Raw genomic sequence first — 19165 nt, 5'->3', positions numbered from 1 at the left:
CTCTTTGAAATGGACGATATTCTTGACGCATCCTACTACTTGGGCGGTAAAGCCGCCGAAGCCTCCAAAACATTGGATATCGTCATTGGCAGCGGCGACATTGTCACCATCGACGAGTTGCCCGAAGATCCACAAGAGCTTATAACGTTTTTGGAGGCAGAATCATGTGGTGTCAAGTACTGGGTTCTCGTGGCACAAGCATATGCGCTGGATGGAAAACTTCAGGAAGCTGTCACCATCGCTGAAAAAGGTGCCTCTCGGGACTTCAAAGGCAGTGAAAGAGACCAGCTTTTAGTGCTTTTGGCATCGGCTCACTTCGAGTTTGTGATACGAAGTGTTGATAGAGCCCAGCATCTTCAAAAAGCAGAAGAAAGTCTTGCCAAAGTTGATGATACCCACTCTGTTCCGGTACTCGTATCTCAGGCTATTCTTCATATGCACAAAGACGAGGTTGAAAGTGCCTTGCAAATCTTTGACCGCTTGCTTAAGCTTGACTCCACAAATTGTGTTGCTTTGCTTGGTAAAGCACACATCACCCTCAGCAAAACACAGAGCTACACGAACGCGTTGAAAATTTACCAACAGGTCTTGGTATTAAACCCATTGATGAAACCAGATCCAAGAATTGGTATTGGATTGTGTTTCTGGTTCCTCAAGGATCGGTCTATGGCTATTAATTCGTGGACTCGTGCACTTGAGATGGATCAGAACAACTTCAAGGCTAAACTTCTCTTGACTTTAGCCAAATTCGACAATGTCTTTACAAACTCCCTTTCGGATGAGCAGTTCATTGAAAGCTATAAGGAGATCCTTCAGGAGACATACAAGCTTCACCAGATAGCTCCAAACGACAAGGTCATCTTGATGGTGCTTGCGTCATACTTCTACTCCAAGGGTGACTACGACACGGTGGAAAGAATTGTTAATAGAGTCATAACTTCATGCTCAGACGAGATGGCTGCAGCAAAGTCTTCGAAATTGACACCCTTCACGTCAAAGATACTCTCTCAAGGCTCTTTCTGGCTCGGCCGTGTGGCCTATGCCAGGAATGACTTCACCCAGGCACAGAAATACTATCACGAAGCTATTAGATTGGATGATAAGAATCTTGTTGCTAAGCTAGGCTTGGGCCAGGCTCAGCTAAGTCGAGGATCATCGGAGGAAGCAATCATCACATATGAATCCATCGTCCGGACAAACGCCAAGAGTCTTGAGTTTCACTACGCGTTGGGTCTTTTGTATGCTCAACTGAAATCACGTTCGAAGCATGAGCAAGCCATTCAGATGTTGGAGAGATATATCAGATTGTCTAGCAACCGTGGTTTGGCGGTTGCAAACATGAAACAAGATGAAGCTTATCTTAATAAAGAGCCTGTTGTAGTCAATGCTTACTTGCAGTTGAGTCAACTTTATCTGTCCAAGGACATTTCTCAGTCCTTGTCATACTTGAATAAAGCCATTGAGAGCAGGAAACAGATTGGTCTGGATGCCCCTTTGGAGGTGTACAACAATATCGGTGTGTTTAACTTTATCAAGAACAATGAGGCCGCCGCTATGGAGAACTTCAATATCGCCCTCAATATGGTTCATGACTACAAAATCCCAGAAGACACGATGGATGAAAAAGCCGTCAGTCTACCACTGGACTTGAAAGCACCAATCACATACAACTTGGCAAGGTCCAAGGAACTGCTGAATGAAGCCGAAGCCATTGACATTTATAACAAGTTGCTCGAAGAGTGTCCAAACTACTTCTCGGCCAAGCTCAGGCTTCTCTTTTTAGACGCTGTCTCCACCAACAAGACGTCGAAGAAGGAACTCGAAGAAGAAATAAAGGAGCTTCTACACAGCCATGCCTCAAACTTGGAGGTTAGATCGTTCTATGGCTGGTTTATCAAGACTTTTGGCAAAAAGATTGGCCTCAAGCCAGATGCTGACACGCAACATCAAAAGGAAACGTTGGTGGACTATGACTCGCATGACTGCTACGCTTTGATTTCTTTGGCCAATATTTACTGTGTAATGGCTAGGGAAGTCAAGTCTTCGAAGGAAGAGGACAAGAGAAAGAAATACTTTCTCAGAGCCATCGACTTGTTCACTAAAGTGTTGTCAATCGATGCGAAGAATGCATTTGCTGCGCAAGGTTTGGCCATAATATACATTGAAAATAAGGAACAGACAAAGGGCCTCGATATTTTGAGAAAGATTCGTGATTCCTTGAATGACATTTCGGTCTACTTGAACCTCGGACATGTCTTGGTTGAGTTGAAGCAGTACTCTAAGGCAATTGAAAGTTTTGAAATCGCTTTTGTACGTTTCACGAACAGCTCTGATCCAAAGATTCTCTCATTCTTGGGTCGTGCTTGGTACTTAAGAGGTCTTGCAGAGAAAAACTTAAGTTACTTGAAGAAGGGTCTTGAATACTCCGAGGAGGCACTTGCTAAATCTTCTACGAACAAGAGTGCATTGTTATTCAATGTCGCTTTTGTCAAATTTCAAATTGCCGACTTCCTCAGCAAATTGCCTGCAGAACAAAGGACAGTGGAAGATATCAACGAAGCCATCGGCAACCTAAATGATGCAATCGCTGACTTGAATCACCTTGCCTCAGAAGATGAGAAACATCCGCCATTCCCTAAATCTGAGTTGAAGGCTAGAGCGAACATGGGTACGAACACATTGCTCAACAGATTGAATGTCTGCCTCGAGGAGACCAAGGAAAATGTTTCCCAATTGAATAGCAAGCTTGAAAAAGCGAAGAGGTTGAGACAAGAAGAGGAACTCAAGAGAGCACAAGAAGAAGAGGAGAGACTAGCTGCTCTTAAAGCAAAGGAGGAGGAGTTGGCCAAAGAGCGTGCAATCTTGCAAGAGCAAGCTCAACAGTGGGCCGAAGAGGCCAGGCAGAACCTCGTTGCTGAATCTGAGGATGACGATAAATTTTTGGAGGAAGAGAAAACTGAGGGAAAGAAGAAGAAGGGCAAGAAGGCACAGGCCAATGGCAAGAAAAGTGGTAAGAAAGGAAGTAAGAAGAAGAAAGACTTTATTAATGACAGTGACGGTGTCGAGTCCCCACCTTCTGAAGACAATGAGCCTGCGGAGCCAGTGTTGCCTTCTGGAGACGAGGAAGACGAAGCGCCTTCAACAAAGAAGACACAAAGGAAGAAGCGAACTGTTGCAGATGATGACGATGAGAATGACGAGGTCGACGGCGCTCCCGCTAAGAGAAGAAAACAGTTTAAGTCACAAGAGATTGTTGAAGACTCTTCAGAAGACGAGGGCGGCGAAGGTCAAGGAGATGATGATGGGTTGTTCTGAGTACAAGAGGATGCGGAAAGATTGTAAATTTTAAAGATGCACTGTAATATACACACATAAAGATATTTTCATTTTGTCACGTCTCGTTAGACCAGTTTCTCATTCTTCTCTTGCTCTCGGCGGTGACTCTATATAGTTTCTTTTCGAACTCGTCCAACGAATGCAAGAAGGAGCTGTTCACGTGTTTGTTTGTGTTACTGGCAAAGTTGTCTATCTCCAATGCCCTCTGTTTGAGCATCTCCATGACAATTTCAGCAACAGGGCGGTCATTGAATATGTAGATCCACTGTTCAGCGAGCTTGTAGTAGTTTGCTTTGAGTGAATGTAGGTCAACCGACGTGGGGTCGGCACGAATAGCACTTAACACCTTGTTGCTGATGAACTCTGGCGTGAGCATCTCAACAAAACTGAGGTCGGACTGTGCCAGTAACTCACTCATAGCTAAGAGTTTCGCCAACCACATCGGTAGTTCCACCTTGGTATCTTTCTCAAGCGGCCTATTGGGACTCCCGTCCAAAAAGCCCAAGCCAGGATACGTTGCGTTGAACACACAAGGAACCTTCTCGTTCTCTGCCAAGATATCGTCTATATCGTAGTAGCCCATCGATGAGGTGAAGTTGGGGAACACTGTTTTGGTGATAATGCGAACGCGATATGGAGGAAGTGGATGGTGAGAGATCGTAAAGAGACGTGCATGTCATTAGTTGCAATTTCTCCAACCAACTCCTACATTGAAATGAGAAGAGAAAATAAATGAACATTCTAGAACTGTTGATTCCATTCTCGAGAACGAAGTAGCACTGCTGCCAGTGTGGATATTTACGTTGTGTTGATGACTGCTAACGAAAGTGCCTAACGTTAGGTGAGTGAAGGTGAGATAAATCTGTAGAAACAATGACTGAGGAAGTTGGATTAAATTATAAGAAATGAAATATAAAAGGAGATAAAAAAAGGAAGTCCTTCAGGTATTAGCTTCGAGTAGTGCGGTGGTGGTACGCCTTTGTGGTGAGCTGGTTTCTGTTCAACATGATGGAAAATTCTCGACATGGTTTAATTGGTGCTTGACAAAAACCAAAAATAAGAAAAAAATAAAATAAAAAAGTTAACTCCTTGTGACGAGGTGTGATAGTGAATTTGGTCTCAGATGTGTGCGTTAGCAACCGTAGCAGTAGCTCATGCAGTAGCTGCAACGGGAAAGTAGAGAAAGATGGTTAATGCACTGCAATAGAGATACTCAGCTTTTTGTTTTGCTGAACTGGCCTTCCTGATAGTGATGCCCAGTGCAATTTCAGTACGGTGAAATGGCTGCAAAAGAAAGGACTGCGGATCTGAGACCAAAAGCTGCAGTAGCCAGTGCCACACCCCAAATACAATTTTTTTTTTTTTTAATTTTTTTTCCTTTTTCTTCATCAAATCCAGAACAAGTGAATTTAGCAAAATACCGCCAGCTATGCCTTACCACCAAATACCTACTGTTTTCTTTCTCGATACCTTCTCCTTACCTCGTGTCTCAGACCGAGACCAATTGCAACAATAAGGGTAGTGCGAACAGCTCAGTTGGTTGCAAATGTCCCACATTTCCTTCACTTCACACCCCATAGAAAGGAACCCAGACAAAAGCTTCAAAATTTCTCCATCTCTTCTCCACTGCCCACCCACCACCACCACCTCGATCTCGATTCCTTTCCATTTTGGTCCCGATCCCTTCTCTCGTACTGTACACTGCGGGACCACCACATCCTGAGACATCGAAAGAAATCTCAATCTCTTCTTCTACTCATCTCCATGCCTGCGAAAACACATCCACAATTGAACCACGAGTTGATCCAGGACGAGGATCCCAACGCCATGATCAACTATAACGACGCCATCGACTACTGGCTGTCGGTGCCTGCGTCTGTTGATGGTGTCTTGGGTGGTTTTGGTGAACACACCCCTGTGCCCAAGGCTGATATTATCGGCTCGGCCACTTTTTTGCGGAAATTGCAAACGAGAATGGAGTGTCCTGCTGGGTCGGAGAAGTTGACCATCGACATGGGTGCAGGCATTGGCCGAATCACAAGAGACTTTCTCTGGAAAGTGAGCGACAGGTGTGACTTGTTGGAGCCTGTGAAACCGTTTGTGGAGCAGATGAAAAAAGAGCTTGTGGGTGTAGCGCAGAAGGGCAAGTTGGGCGACATCTACGACATTGGTATGCAAGAATGGGAAGCGTCATCGGAGAAAAGGGGCAAGTACTGGCTTGTGTGGTGCCAGTGGTGTGTAGGGCAGTTGCCTGATGAGGAGTTGGTGAAGTTTTGGATTAGATGCAAGGAAGCGCTCATGGAAAACGGCACTATCATCGTGAAGGAGAATATTGCTCCCGTAGACGACATTTTCGATGCTACAGACTCGAGTGTCACGAGATCGGACGCCAAGTTCAGACACTTGTTTCAGTTGGCAGGACTCAAGTTGATCGCCAGCGATGTGCAAAGGGGCCTACCGCGCGAGTTGTACCCGGTCCGCATGTACTGTCTCAAGGCCATGTAAATTATTGAGGTCGTGAAGAGCGGAAATTGCGAGGAGGGAAAGTATGGACAGGTTGCACCCTGAAAATGCCATAGATATTGGTTATTGGGATCGACATTGATTACTGGGATCATGAATTGTGGTCTCTGAGACATCTGAGACACTTGGCTGCGAATTCTCACTCTGTGTTTGCATGACGAGCGCAAATGCCAGAGTTGACTTGTTACGAGTTCTATGATACACGGCATTAATTGATCACACAAGCTGCTGATCTGGCAATATTTGGAGCTCTACTCTGCCATGTGTGTTTTGTGAATACCTCTTCTGTACTCACCTACTGCTTCCTACAGGCAGGAAAGATGAGCTTGGGGAAAAAGTCACCAATACACTCATCCTGACAACCCATGGCATCACGAGTAGCTACTGTGGCAGTGGTTGCTGCTTTGGTCGGCGCTGCTGCTGTGGAAGCCTATCACAGGTACTGTGATGTTTCTCTCAATAAATCTGCACCCGACGTGGAAAAGAAGAAGCACCACTCCGAGGAGCTCATTCGTGAGCAGTTAACAAGAAATTACGCATTTCTCACGGAAGAGGGTATGAACAAGGTCCGTAACCAGCGTATTGTTATTGTTGGTGCTGGTGGTGTTGGTTCGTGGGTGACCACCATGTTGGTGAGGTCAGGTGTAGGGAAGATCAGAATCATCGATTTCGACCAGGTATCTTTGTCTTCGCTCAATAGACACGCTGTTGCGAAGCTTAAAGACGTTGGAACTTCCAAGGTTGACTGTTTGAAGAACCATTTACTTGAAATTGCTCCTTGGGTTGAAATTGACGTTTGCAACAAGTTGTGGAATAAAGACGCAGGCGAAGAGCTCATTTTAGGTGGAAATTTTGATCCTACGTTGGTGGTCGACTGCATCGATAACATAGACACGAAAGTGGATCTTTTGGCGTTCTGTCATGAAAGAAAGCTCAAGGTGATTTCCTCTGGCGGTGCAGCTTGCAAGTCTGACCCTACCAGAATCAATATCGCTGATATCTCGAAGACGGAGGAAGATCCCCTCGCAAGATCTGTCAGAATTCGCTTGACCAAAAGAGGTATTATCAGTAACATCCCTGTTGTTTTCAGTGCGGAGAAACCCGACCCACGCAAAGCTCGTCTTTTGCCCTTGGACGAAGATGAGATCGCTAAGGGAGACGTTGAGGAGCTTGCAGCGCTCAAGAACTTCCGTGTGAGAATTCTCCCTGTTCTCGGCACGATGCCGGGGATGTTCGGATTAGCATTGGCGACTCACATTATCACAACAGTGTCTGGATATCCAGTTGAGTATGTCGAGGGCAAGAACAGATACAAGATATACGATGGTATTTTGCAAAGCTTAGCTGGTCAGGAAGCGCGTTTGGGACACTTAGACCAAAGAACACCAGTTGCTCTTAGAGACGTTCCGTATATTGTCGAGGAAGTGTTCCGGGGCAAATCGGTGGTTTCCAACTACTCCACGAGATTAACTCTTTCACGTTGGGACCCTGAAAAGGAGTTGAGCTATCAGAACGTGGTTGTGATGACTAAAGACGAACAAAAGAATCATGAAAATAGAGTGTTGAAGGGTGGCGAGAAGCTCGAGGATGTATATAGCGAAGAGGTGCTTGAGAGGGTGAAGCTCAGGTTTGCCCAAGAGAAGTACTACTCAACCTTCAGGTAATAAGTAATTGCATAAGCCAGTATTGTTTACTCAATGGTAGAATATGTGCATTGCATAGTGTTCTTCACAAACCAAGATACTAAAGCTCACGCACCATGGAGAGCAATCTTGACTACCATAATATCAGGAAATAACTAAGCATGTCTCTTCGTTATCTTGAACAGTTGAAACTGTAATGATTAATTGTGCAATGTAGTAGCGTCGTCTACCCCAAACCACCTATGGCACCCATCCTGCAGCGAATGCAAAGATTAACTGCATTCCACCTACTTCACTACATTGCAATCACCATGTTTAGACAAAACTTTCAGCGGAGCCTTCGGTTGGGCAAGCCTACAGAGCTTCTTACCAGGACGAGGTTGCAGCTTCAGCATAGATTGAGGTTTCAGTCTACAAATGTTCCGAAAAAGCCCGAGCCTAGGGGGATCAAAAAGCTAGTCAAGGATTACGGCTATTCCGCCTTGGGTGTTTATTTGACATTGAGCGCCATCGACTTGCCTCTTTGTTACTTGCTTGTTCATCTGATGGGGAAGGAGGAAATCGAAAAGTATGAAAACCAGGTGAAACAGTATTTTGGGTACGGTAAGAGCGACGAAGAGTTGCACAAGATGCAAGAGATCAACAGGATCGAGGAAGAACACGAACCTGAGCCTGAGGGCATGTTCTCGTGGTTTTCTTGGACAGAGTTTGCTCTTGCTTATGGCCTACACAAATCAGCGCTCATCTTTGTGAGAGTACCTTTGACTGCTGCCTTGACTCCTACCGTGGTCAAAGTGTTGCAGAGGTGGGGATTCCGTATTGGCCCTGGAGCTGCAGCTTCTGAGGTCCCACGTTTTGGAACTAAAGTGACGAAGAAGAACAAGTGGTTTTCTTGGTTCTTCTAATACATGTATATATATGACGGACGCATGGCGCCCATACAGTGAGTTCTATGAAGCTCTAAATAAATAGACGAGAAAAGACAACGACCACTAGATCCCTAGAAGAACCTTGCATCTCTCGTAGACAAAGAAGGAACACGCCAGCATCGGTATCACTTTCATGTACCCAATCGACAATCCCACAAAGAACCCTCGGAATCCGCTCTCCGCAAATATAAGTTTTACTGTCTGCTTGAAGGAGAGGAACTTGCCGCTGTTTACGGCGCCCCCTACTTGCATTCTCCTTCGAATCACCTCGAAGGGGTAGGCTGCTGTCTGGGAGCACATGCCTGCGAGGCCACCAGCGAATAGCTGTGCTGGGGCACGAAGTGGTTTGCGAGAATCTCTTGAGCTCACGTTTTGTTTATCTTTGGACATCTTGACCACCTTATGGCTTGGAACATAAGGGTACGGATCAGACATCATGTAGGGAGCAAGTAGCTTGCAACGAAAGAGATCGTGGATGGAATCATGCACGTAGAACGAAACACCAGCGTAGGGAATCATTCCCAAGATGGTGGGTCCAAACCCACGGTAGAAGTTGGAAATTGGCGCTAGGTACTTGGGCGTCTTCTCTCTCATGAACTTCAACCAGCCAGGGTCAGTCTCGCGTCGAGGTGGGTGTTCCTTGTATACTTGTTTTAGAATGGAGAACAATCTGCCCTTGTGATGGGCAATGAATTTTTGATGGTCGTGGCCAGGCACTGTGTGTTGAAGCTCTCTCGTTTCAAATGCTAGTCTGACTCTGATCAAGTCTAAAGGGTAGGTGAAGAATACACTGGTGAGCCCGGAGAGGGAGCCCGCCATGAATCTGCGTACAGCTGTTTCGTAAGAGTCGTTAGGAATAAGAATGGATCTGATTTGCTCGTATGCAACAAACTTGATGGCGGCATAAGGAAAAATACGAAGCAAGGTCACCAGGTGACCCTGGAAAAGTCCGTAGAGACCGTCGGAGGTCCAGATTTTGCGGCCCGCGAGGAAAAATCCGCTGAAGGAGCCACGATATTTGAGAAACTCAGGGTTCGACGTCTGGAACAAGATCTTGATACGGTCCATCGGGGCAATGAGCGTTTTGGCGGCGCTCCCCGAAATGCCTCCGGCGATCCCCAGGCGCACGACATATTCCGTGGAGTGTTTGTCGATGATCTTTTGCGACAGCGTCGGCCTTATCGTCGGGTCTGTGGGTTCATGCTCAGGCGATCCTGTTTTCGTCGGTATGGTTCCGTTTTGTTGTGGAGCAGATCGTCTCATGCGATGGCTTTCATCCATGGACTGGTGCATGTAACAAGGAGTATTGGGGGCAAAAGCAGCCAGAGCGGAATGATAGCTTGGAGGGAATGCAAAGAATGAAAGATTTCCAAATGTTGCTATTCAGTCAGAGTTTGTGGGGGCGCTTTTCTCGTGGGAGACGTGAGTTCAGATTGTTTGTCTGGGGAAAAAAAAAGGCGAGCATTTATCTACAGCATATGGCGCTGGCCATGCAGACAACGTCCAAGCAGAGAACAAAATGATATTTGGCACAATGACATGGGAAATTCGAGATGTAAATGCTGGCGATAGCATTATAAAGTATCATATCATCTTGGACTTTGATTTCATGTAAGTATAATCGAAGACCTCTGGTTGGTCCAGGTGACTGCACTTACTAAACCGTTTGCGGCTATCGATAACTGGACAAGGTCCAATTCGCACCCATAGTTTATCCGAGGGTCTGTGGAGAAGAGAACGGGGAGAAGAGAACAGGGAGAAGAGAACAGGGAGAAGAGAACAGGGAAAAGAGAACAGGGAGAAGAGAACATCTTGATTATCAGCAACATTAAGGTTAAATATGACTATCTCAATGCGAGAAAGTTGAGAACTTTGTGCTATTGTATTCTAGGCAGGCAGAGGTGATGTCACTATTGTAGTGACCTTTCACAGTGTTCTACAGTGCCATCTGTGATCAGACACAGAATACAAATAATTCAAACAAAGCACTCTGGTTCTGTGAAATTCAATGTTTACTTGAAAAAAATTGCAAGTGTTTTAATACTAGATCTTCACTTCAGATATTGTGGTTGGGGGTTCTGTGGGGTAGTTTTCAAGCCTCAAGGGTACGTGATAGCAGCCTGTATCTTCATTCGTGGATGTGAGCCAAATTACAAAGCATGGGGAGCCAAATTATAAAGCATGGTGCTGAATATCTTGACTTCGAAAGACATCTTCAATTCTTGATCAGACATCGATTCTCAATTGGTGCCTCGTCTCTAATAGTTTCCTTCTACTCTGTGCAACTGCTTCAACCAGAATGAAAGCGACCTAGACTCATGCTCTGATTGTGTTTGTTATATCTACAATTGACCATCTACAATTGTTTTGTGCCTCATTATGGGTCGCTTCTCAGCTGTTTTTTTTTCCCGGAGATCTACTTCTTGTCTGGTTTTCGCAGCCATTGTTAACAACTACATACCTTCTCACTTGGGTTGCAAAAAAGAGCGATCCGACGCCTGTAGTCTCGAACACATAAAAGGTACAATTCCAGAACCGTCAACGCATACTGCCACTCGTCATACATGCTACACGAACCGTAAGGGGCTCGTTTGCTTCTAAGCCCTCTGTTGGGTCGCCAGATTGCTGCGGAAAAATCGGGGTATTTAGCGTAATACCCTCGTGGACCGCTGCTACCTCGAGAAAGGAGGCTCTTGACGGCAACTTTACCCCTCCAGTGGAAACAGAACCCGTAGTTTAATGGTATTCTGTACAAGTCGTGTGAATCAAGGATCACAACCCTTTGGTTGCTACCGCTGTCGCATATAAGGAAATCACCGTAGCCCATTGAACAAATTGTTAACACAAAAACACAAACATGTCAGGAAGCTCGTATTTGAAACTCTCAGACGGAACAAACTTATTTTACAAAGACTGGGGAACCGGTGATCCCATTGTGTTCTCCCATGGCTGGCCTTTATCGTCTGACGCTTTCGAAGACCAGATGTTCTATCTAGCTCTGAAGGGCTACAGAGTAATTGCTCACGACAGAAGAGGCCATGGAAGATCGTCACAGCCTTGGCTGGGTCACAATATGGACCAGTACGCTGACGACTTGGTTGAGCTTGTCAACCACTTGGGCTTGAAGAACGCTGTTCATGTGGGACACTCCACTGGCGGTGGGGAGGTTGCAAGGTACCTTGCTCGTCACGGCACTAAGAACGCTCGTAAAGCAGTCCTCATTGGTGCTGTTCCACCTCTCATGATAAAGACCGATTTCAACCCTGACGGTGTTCCCAAGGATGCTCTTGACGATATCAGGAACAACGTGTTGAAGGACAGATCGCAGTTTTTCCAAGACTTGCCTACTTTGTTCTATGGTTTCAACCATGACGAGTCGAAGAAGTCGCAGGGTTTGATTGACGGCTTCTGGTATCAGGGAATGCAGGCTTCCATCAAGGCTCTTCACGATTGCGTGGCTGCCTTCTCTGAAACTGATCAGAGAGAAGATTTGAAAGGAATTGACATTCCAACATTGGTCCTCTACGGTGATGACGATCAAATCGTGCCTCCAAAGACCTCTAGTGAAGCTGCACTCAAATTGTTGCCCAAGGGCGAAAAGAAGGTCTACGAGGGCGGTTCCCATGGTATTTGCAGCACTCACAAGGACCAGGTGAACAAAGACCTTTACGAGTTTATCAGTAAGTGAGTAAGTAGAAATCGTGCTCACCATTCTTTTGTGGGTTGATGTAGACATACAATTCCCTGGTTTTTGCAGCCATCGGCTACATGTTGCGTTGAGACGTCACTTCGTTTACAATTAATCACTATTTACATGCTCTGGTTTTCTGAGTCACTGGGACCCCTGTAACCTGATGTTCTATCACTTTGATACTTGGAAGGAGACCGGCCTCTAACAAGCAATCCTGCGGTGCTAGACGATGCAACCACCACTTCATATTCTTCCTGGTTGTTGTCAGTCACCACAGCAACAAGCTCCGCGTGCAATGTGAAGTACTTGTTGTGCAGCTTCTTGACTTTAGTACGGATGGATTTAGTGAACTGTATCCGCTCAAACCGTGCAACCTTAGCGATATTACTTGGGTAGCTAGAAAGAATCGATGCGGGATTGCCCTCTTGCAAGCCTCGCTGCTTCCAATAGTCTTTTCTATCGAAATTAAATATTTTGTTCATCAGCTCGAGCTTAGAGCCGTTTCTCTTGTTGCAGGACTCCTTGACCGTCTGGTGATCTGGAAGTTCGCCAGGAATGGCAGGGTACATTGCAGGAGGATTTTGTGGACCCTTGTCTCTTTTCGGCGTATGCTGAACTAGTCTGACCTGGGTGTCGGAACCAGAGCACTTGGCCTCGATGTTGAGGGCGAAGTATTTAATATTCAACTGTTCATTGCCCACATTCGATGGCCTGAGGGTATAGAATCTGGAATCAGCAAATGTGTCAAGGTCAATACCCAAATCGTACGATGCAACAAGAGTGAAGTAATTACGCTTGTAGCCGATCCACAAGCCCGAGGAGCTTAATTCAAATCCTCTGTCAATTCTAGCCTTTATTCGAGGAATAACGCTCTGATGGTCTTCGGAGCGATACAAGGGGAGGTGCTGCACAGTTTCAGAAAATGGTGGACCGACTCTGAAAAGGTCAACAGATCTTGGTGCTACCTTAGGTTTCCCAATATCATAAACTTCGTCATCACTGCGCTGAACACCCTTGCTACTGCTTGTCTCCAGATAATTAGGCATCCCATGATACTGCGGTTCCATCTGCTGCATATGTGGCAGGAACTGCTGAGGAAGAGGATTCACCAACTGGGGCTGTTGGCTTGTTTGAGCTTGAACTGGGTAGCTCGTGGACACAACCTGAGGATACTGGTGCTGTGAGCTCTGCAACGGCAACAGCAGTGAAAGAGGCTGGTAGTACTGAGCTGAAGACTGGGAAGCAGGAATCTGTTGGGTAAATTGCAGAGGCACAGAAGCAACATTTAGATATTGCAAGTGAGGATGAGCCAGCGATGCCACCGGATTCTGGACTTGCATTGGGCCCTGAGGCAGAACTTGGTACAGCAAATGAGGCTGCTGTAGATGAGACACCAGCGCCAGCTTTCCCAGGTATGGACCACGCATTCCCAGAAGCTGGGGCTGCTGAAAGTGCAGAACATTTGCGTTCGAGTCGTGAGGTAAGGAGTGTTGATGGCCGTGGGATGTGGGAGGAGGCAACTGCTCCAGCGTTAGAGGAGAGTGGAGGGTGTTATCGTGTCTATCTAGCACTTGGTCCTGGTTGGAGCTCTGAGGTAGCCCTTGTACGGTCATGGCAGGAGGCTGGTGGAAATGGGGAAATTGAGGCTGGGAAAGCGCCTTGGGAAGTCTTCTCAGAAGATGGGGCGGGTACTTGCTGGAGGATGTGTTGTTGAAAGTGGAAGCGGCTGAGCTTAAGGATGTGGACGAAGGGTTCTGTGATAGAAGAGACGCCAGACCCTCGAGCGCCGCCATGTCGTTGTGGTGGTAAGGGTTGATGTTCTGGTGAAGCGACTCATCCTCGTCGAAAGGGACCTCCTCGTGCAAGTGGTCCTCTGACGGGAGCCCCATAAGGGAGGAGTTGGGATTCATATCGGGGTATGTAGCAGCCGCCGAGTGCTGGGGTAATAGAGCCGGGAACGACACTGTGAACGAAGGTGCTGAAGGGAGTTTGAGGAGCCGATGGTTGGCCGACTTGATGAGATGTTTATGTTGGAAATGAAGCCGGTAACAGCCAGTGGGCACGAAGATAGGTAGTTTTTCCGAAGTATGGAGGCGACCCTTCTATATATATATGTAAGTCAGGAAGCAAGAGAAGATAGTACAACGAAGATAACACCGACAAGAAAGCAGGGAAATGAGGCCCGCAAAACAAGCACAAAAACAAGGCACCAACACAAGGCGCTATGCTGCGGAAAAACCAATGTTAGCCACCAGTGAATGCAGATGCGCTTGACAGCAATGCAAGTGGCCATGCGTCTGTTGCCGGATGTTTTCAACGAGAGAGAGAGAGAGAGAGAGAGAGAGAGAGAGAGAGAGAGCATGAGAGAGAGGGCAGCGCAAGAACCAAGGATCCTGAAAAAGCAGCACTTGAACAGAATTAATGTGTGGAAGCTGAAAATCGCCACAGCTTCAGCAATCATGAAATTTGCCAATTCTACGTGGTTAATTCCATTTCCCACTGCAACGGCCTCGTCTACCTCTGCCTCGGTCTGGAAGAAAGATACTTTACGATGTGCGCGTGGCTGCATTGTATCCGCGGCTTTTCCCCTTGGCTCAGACATATGAAGAAGCGCAAACTTTGCAAGCGTTAGAAAATTGGCGATCGCTGCTGCCAAAACAGGGTGGGCACAGAATTCGACGAGTTTCGAATAAGCAGCTGGACCCTGGACGAAAAAGTAGACATAAATAGCTCACGCCGTGTACGTGTCTGCTACTTCAGTGGTGGCCACGACCACCGCCAAATGTCAAAGCAGGGCGTGCAGGGCAGAAGCTTCGACTGCCGATATTATCAGTGCCTTGTATAAGCGACTTAGGATACGCATTTTATAATTTCAATCCCCGGGGAGAATTGCCTAAACAACGATGGCACAATGGACCCCACATTGTGCGCTTGTGAGGCAGGGTCTTGTTCTCTTTTTTTCCGATCTTCCCTGGACAAAACCTCAGCTATATGTGTTTTGGTGGGTTGGAAATGTGCCCTTTACACGTGCTCAGCACATGGCAGTTACCGCGGACAATCGGGGTCCCTAGGGTCCCTTGCGACAACAGTAGGCACCACAGTAATCGTGCTACTACAGAGCCATAACAAAAGTAGAACGATAAAAAATACAGCAAGATTCTACCGCTGAGCTGGCGTTGTCTTTGTCCTCCTCTAGCATACGGCGTAGGTGTCTCGGGTATCCTCGATCTGGGGACTCTTGAAAGACGCTTACAACGTCTTAAGCGATTTCGCAGCTCGATAATTTTTTTTTGTGTGTGTTTCTCATGTTTCTTTTTCGTTTCTTGATTCTTCGTGGATGTTCTGGCTCGATTGTACTTGTCTTTGTTGCGCCGTTGCCTCCTTGTTCCTTTTTTGGGGCCTTGTTTCTTCTCTAACATATCGTCTCGTCCTCCCACAGCCCTAGAATATGCAAAAACGGTGGCGTCGGTCTAATTACTGCCGACGTGCAACTAACTAAGCTGGTAGTTGGGCTTCCGCTCCTCCCGTCGTACTGCTTCGATCTCCACCGCTGACTTCCTCATCCTTAGTCTGCGTCGTCGCTTGTTTGGTGGTACCCGTCAACCTCCCTTGGTGGCGCAGCGGCTATTCTTGACGCCATGCCGTTGACTCTTCCCTAACAACTGTCCATACAATATATGCGAAGCCTTGACTTCCCCAGCTTGACTCCCTTGGGTCCCACTTAGCCCTTTCCACAGATAGCGCCACTCCCTCCCTTTTCCTGGGAGCCCATTCGCTCTCCTGTCGAGTCCTTGTTGTGGGTACATGTCTATGTAAGCTTGTAATCTGTCCTGTTAATCACACCGGTCCAGGGCTTAGGCTATGGGCCAACTCTCCTTGCACATTGCAGAGAATGTGCTTTCTCTTGCTGTCTCGTTCACCTCTCTAGTATTCGATAAGCCGCCTCCTCGCTTGGGGCAATCAACGCTCCAAACAACAACCCCGATGCTCGCTTCTAGCAATCACGGACCACAGGGTCTCTTTTTTGTGACCTCTCGCTAAGTCGGACAAATATTCGTTGACTTGGCTTAGTGAAGCACTAATCGTGATGTCATCCTCTTCAGGCGCAATCAACATAGCCGCTTCATCATCTACCATGTACGATAGGCGCCCTGTTAGTAGTTCGAGCATCATTGTCAATCACTTGCTTCTCTTTGCCTAGGCTCCTTTCCTATTTGGGTACACGGTCGTTCAACTCGCTTGTTACATCTACACCTGGACGGTCATCGACGTTGATACTTACACCACGCTCACGGAGCCCGGGTCCAGTATTTCCACTTACGGATTGTGGACCTCGCCAATTGTGCACAGCTGAGAAAGAAATCATAAAGAGCACTCAATCTCGATCAATCTAGTAAGTCGCTGGAGTAATAACTCCGTTGTCCTTGCGCGAGCTGTAAACGCTTGATGATTGCAACTTTTTTTGCAAGCGAGTGCTTTCAAAGCCATCTGCAAGGCCGTTCGGTGGCAAACTCGGTCCTTTCCGGCTTTCTTTAATCGAATGACGCACTAGCGGGTTGATGGAGCCATCGGAAGCATTTTTCCGAGATATTTTTAAATAGATAGTGCAATTAGAAGACTTCTTTTCGATTAATTTGACTAGAAAGACGTTCAAACGCTGGTGTTGGTCTAATGCTTTAACAGCTGATCTACAACCATTATCACTGGCTCAAACTCTTTATGTATATAAATATATATATATATATATATATATATATTTTTTAATTCCCTTTAATTATTTTCAATTGAAGTTACTTGTTTGCGTGAGTTTATTTGTGTAATGTTTGCAAAGAGCCGCGTCCGGGGGTTAATTCTGGAGAAGGTTACAAAGGCTTTTTGAAGACGAAGTGTGGACGACTTCGTCGCCAAGAATCGCTAACAAACGTTGAAAATAAAATGATTTTTTGAACTCGTGCCCATTGTACATTATCACGAGAAATCATACAATAAAGGTTTTGAATTCAGAAATCTATCGGAGAAAGTGACTATCTTGTGCGCCACTGAAGAGCAAGCTAGAATCACTCCTTTACCTCGACAAAGTAAGAAAAACAACCTCCAGTAGTTGTTGACTTTTATAATTTGTGGAGTCAGGAACTCTAAGTCGAATGGCATGAAGGAGGACTAACTGTCTTCATTGAATTCGAGCTTTTAAGTGATATATCAAGTGTTCCAAAAGCAATACCCAGCAACCAGAGAACAGCTCTCCCGAGATGGACCTAAAAGTCACCTATGATAGATTTGACGAGGAATCTTGAAAGCGATTGGAATACATGTAACCACGTCATGATGAAAACTAATTCGATGAGGAGTTGTTTCCTCAAATGCTATCGCAAGGTTTTTTTCTAAACATGAACAGACAGTCGTTGCTAAATTAACCAGAAGAGGATATCATAGTCTGGATAAGCAGAACTTACTGTTTTGAGCATCGGATTTCTTTCGGATATTCTTTACATGATGCTTAGATGGGAATACAATGCAGTGTGCTTAACTTACACCAACGGTCAGAAGTCTTGCCTTGATTTCTTTCCTTAAAGACAAAATTTTGATTGAGGTAATGGAGTCCTAAATCACATTGAAATGGTGATTTACCAGGGAACGAAATGCTCTTTTTTATTTTTTTTTTTTTTTTTTCTATTAGCCTATAATCTTTAATAAAGCTAGATTTGAGAAGACACAAGTGGCACCTTCTTTGAGTTTACTTTAGAGCGGAAAACTGGGTTCACGTCGTAATAGCTCCGTAACACAAGTACCTCACATGTTCAGAGAGTTTCAACTCCAGGACTACTTGATAAGTTTATTACAAGACAAAAACGTATCCTTAGGTTAAATTATTCGGCCTTTTATTGCAAAAACATTGCCACAAATCACCTCAGTTGAACTCAAGACCAATATAGCTTAAAGAAAATTTTAAGATGTTGAGTTTCTAGGTTATTGCAGCTATGATTTATTTTTTGCAATTAAAGCTTGAAACACAAGAAGCCTGGTTAGCTCAATCGGTAGAGCATTTGACTCTTAATCACTATAAGGTCAATCAAAAGGTTGCGGGTTCGAGCCCCGCATCGGGCTTTCTTTTTTATTTACTGCGCAAACAGCTCTGCAAATATGGCCACTTTTCTCTACTTTTAGCCAGATCAAACCAAAATCTTGATTTTTGAGTGTTGCTAAACTTCGGGAGATGCCCTCTTCATGTTTGTCCAGCTATATAAATGCACGCGATCTAATGCTCAGTTGCAAAATTCGCATCCGGGAGTTCAAAATGAAAAATCGAAGCTTTTAACTACTCACATGTTAATGGAGAGGGACAAGAAGAACTTTAACCCAAGTAAAACACTATTTGGCGTTTCTATTAGAACCACGGGAAATTTCCAGTAGGAAGAGTCACAGTGACCCGATCGCCCCATACCTCGGTCGAAAAGCCGTACGACTACGGCTGTAGTCATCATGTCCATAGAAACTTCTAGAGTACGCTCCCACCTAGTGTCGGCCTTTGGAATTAAGTTTGTCAAAAGCTGCTGTGTGTGAACCTAACTCGACAGCGGGATGCCTAGGTGAGCAGTGTTCACCATGCAAGACAAAAGGTAGTGCACGCTAAATAACATGTTGACAACGTCCCAGATTTTAAACCTTCTCTTGCATCAACAAACTGGGCCTTTCTTCTTCTTCTTTACTTCGAATTCCATGTATCAAAGAGACCATTTCAAATTGGCATATTTTTTGGCTCAGAGTTATCTACGTGTTCCAAGACACCCTAATCAATGATACTGTTCACAATACGACCTGTATGGCTGCAAAATCATCAGAAAGACAGCACAATATACCATTCATGGCAGAAAAAGTGCGACTTCAACACACATCCAACGCCTTTATGGCCAAGTTGGTAAGGCACCTCACTAGTAATGAGGAGATCGTCAGTTCGAATCTGGCTGAAGGCATTCTTTTTGCCTCTCCTACTCGCCTTTTGCTTCGATTATGCCTTACGGAGTCTGAATTACCCTGGCGGGCAG

At 45.8% G+C, this 19165-nt stretch overlaps 8 protein-coding genes and 2 non-coding genes across 10 annotated transcripts; 7 read left to right on the top strand and 3 right to left on the bottom strand. All coding sequences in view use genetic code 12, as the record gives it.

The window, feature by feature from the left end:
* Positions 1-9: 9 nt before the first annotated feature.
* On the top strand, positions 10-3315 carry CJI96_0001115 (uncharacterized protein; the record flags this gene model as incomplete). The annotated part of the gene is made up of 1 exon (XM_029032471.2): positions 10-3315. The coding sequence occupies one exon, from the start codon at positions 10-12 to the stop codon at positions 3313-3315; it is 3306 nt and encodes a 1101-aa protein (XP_028892786.2).
* A 76-nt stretch (positions 3316-3391) lies between these two features.
* On the bottom strand, positions 3392-3919 carry PSF3 (DNA replication protein PSF3; the record flags this gene model as incomplete). Its single annotated transcript, XM_029032470.2, has 1 exon — positions 3392-3919. One exon carries the CDS (start codon positions 3917-3919, stop codon positions 3392-3394), a length of 528 nt encoding a protein of 175 aa, XP_028892785.1.
* Positions 3920-5100: 1181 nt separating this feature from the next.
* CJI96_0001113 (N-terminal protein methyltransferase) lies at positions 5101-5841 on the top strand (the record flags this gene model as incomplete). Its single annotated transcript, XM_029032469.2, has 1 exon — positions 5101-5841. The coding sequence occupies one exon, from the start codon at positions 5101-5103 to the stop codon at positions 5839-5841; it is 741 nt and encodes a 246-aa protein (XP_028892784.1).
* A 383-nt stretch (positions 5842-6224) lies between these two features.
* CJI96_0001112 (tRNA threonylcarbamoyladenosine dehydratase) lies at positions 6225-7523 on the top strand (the record flags this gene model as incomplete). The annotated part of the gene is made up of 1 exon (XM_029032468.2): positions 6225-7523. The coding sequence occupies one exon, from the start codon at positions 6225-6227 to the stop codon at positions 7521-7523; it is 1299 nt and encodes a 432-aa protein (XP_028892783.2).
* A 290-nt stretch (positions 7524-7813) lies between these two features.
* On the top strand, positions 7814-8407 carry NAT2 (Nat2p; the record flags this gene model as incomplete). The annotated part of the gene is made up of 1 exon (XM_029032467.2): positions 7814-8407. One exon carries the CDS (start codon positions 7814-7816, stop codon positions 8405-8407), a length of 594 nt encoding a protein of 197 aa, XP_028892782.1.
* An 87-nt stretch (positions 8408-8494) lies between these two features.
* On the bottom strand, positions 8495-9712 carry LEU5 (coenzyme A transporter; the record flags this gene model as incomplete). Its single annotated transcript, XM_029032466.2, has 1 exon — positions 8495-9712. The coding sequence occupies one exon, from the start codon at positions 9710-9712 to the stop codon at positions 8495-8497; it is 1218 nt and encodes a 405-aa protein (XP_028892781.1).
* Positions 9713-11288: 1576 nt separating this feature from the next.
* Positions 11289-12119, top strand: CJI96_0001109 (alpha/beta fold hydrolase; the record flags this gene model as incomplete). Its single annotated transcript, XM_029032465.2, has 1 exon — positions 11289-12119. The coding sequence occupies one exon, from the start codon at positions 11289-11291 to the stop codon at positions 12117-12119; it is 831 nt and encodes a 276-aa protein (XP_028892780.2).
* Positions 12120-12241: 122 nt separating this feature from the next.
* On the bottom strand, positions 12242-14032 carry NDT80 (transcription factor; the record flags this gene model as incomplete). Its single annotated transcript, XM_029032464.2, has 1 exon — positions 12242-14032. The coding sequence occupies one exon, from the start codon at positions 14030-14032 to the stop codon at positions 12242-12244; it is 1791 nt and encodes a 596-aa protein (XP_028892779.2).
* A 4107-nt stretch (positions 14033-18139) lies between these two features.
* Positions 18140-18227, top strand: CJI96_0001107. Its single transcript has one exon. It is a non-coding gene; the product is annotated as a tRNA-Lys (tRNA).
* Positions 18228-19020: 793 nt separating this feature from the next.
* CJI96_0001106 lies at positions 19021-19093 on the top strand. Its single transcript has one exon. It is a non-coding gene; the product is annotated as a tRNA-Thr (tRNA).
* The last annotated feature ends 72 nt before the right edge of the window (positions 19094-19165 follow it).

This window comes from Candidozyma auris, chromosome 1 (genome assembly GCF_003013715.1).
Source record: "Candidozyma auris chromosome 1, complete sequence".
NCBI lineage: Eukaryota > Fungi > Ascomycota > Pichiomycetes > Serinales > Metschnikowiaceae > Candidozyma > Candidozyma auris.
This window is presented reverse-complemented; position numbering and strand designations above follow the sequence as displayed.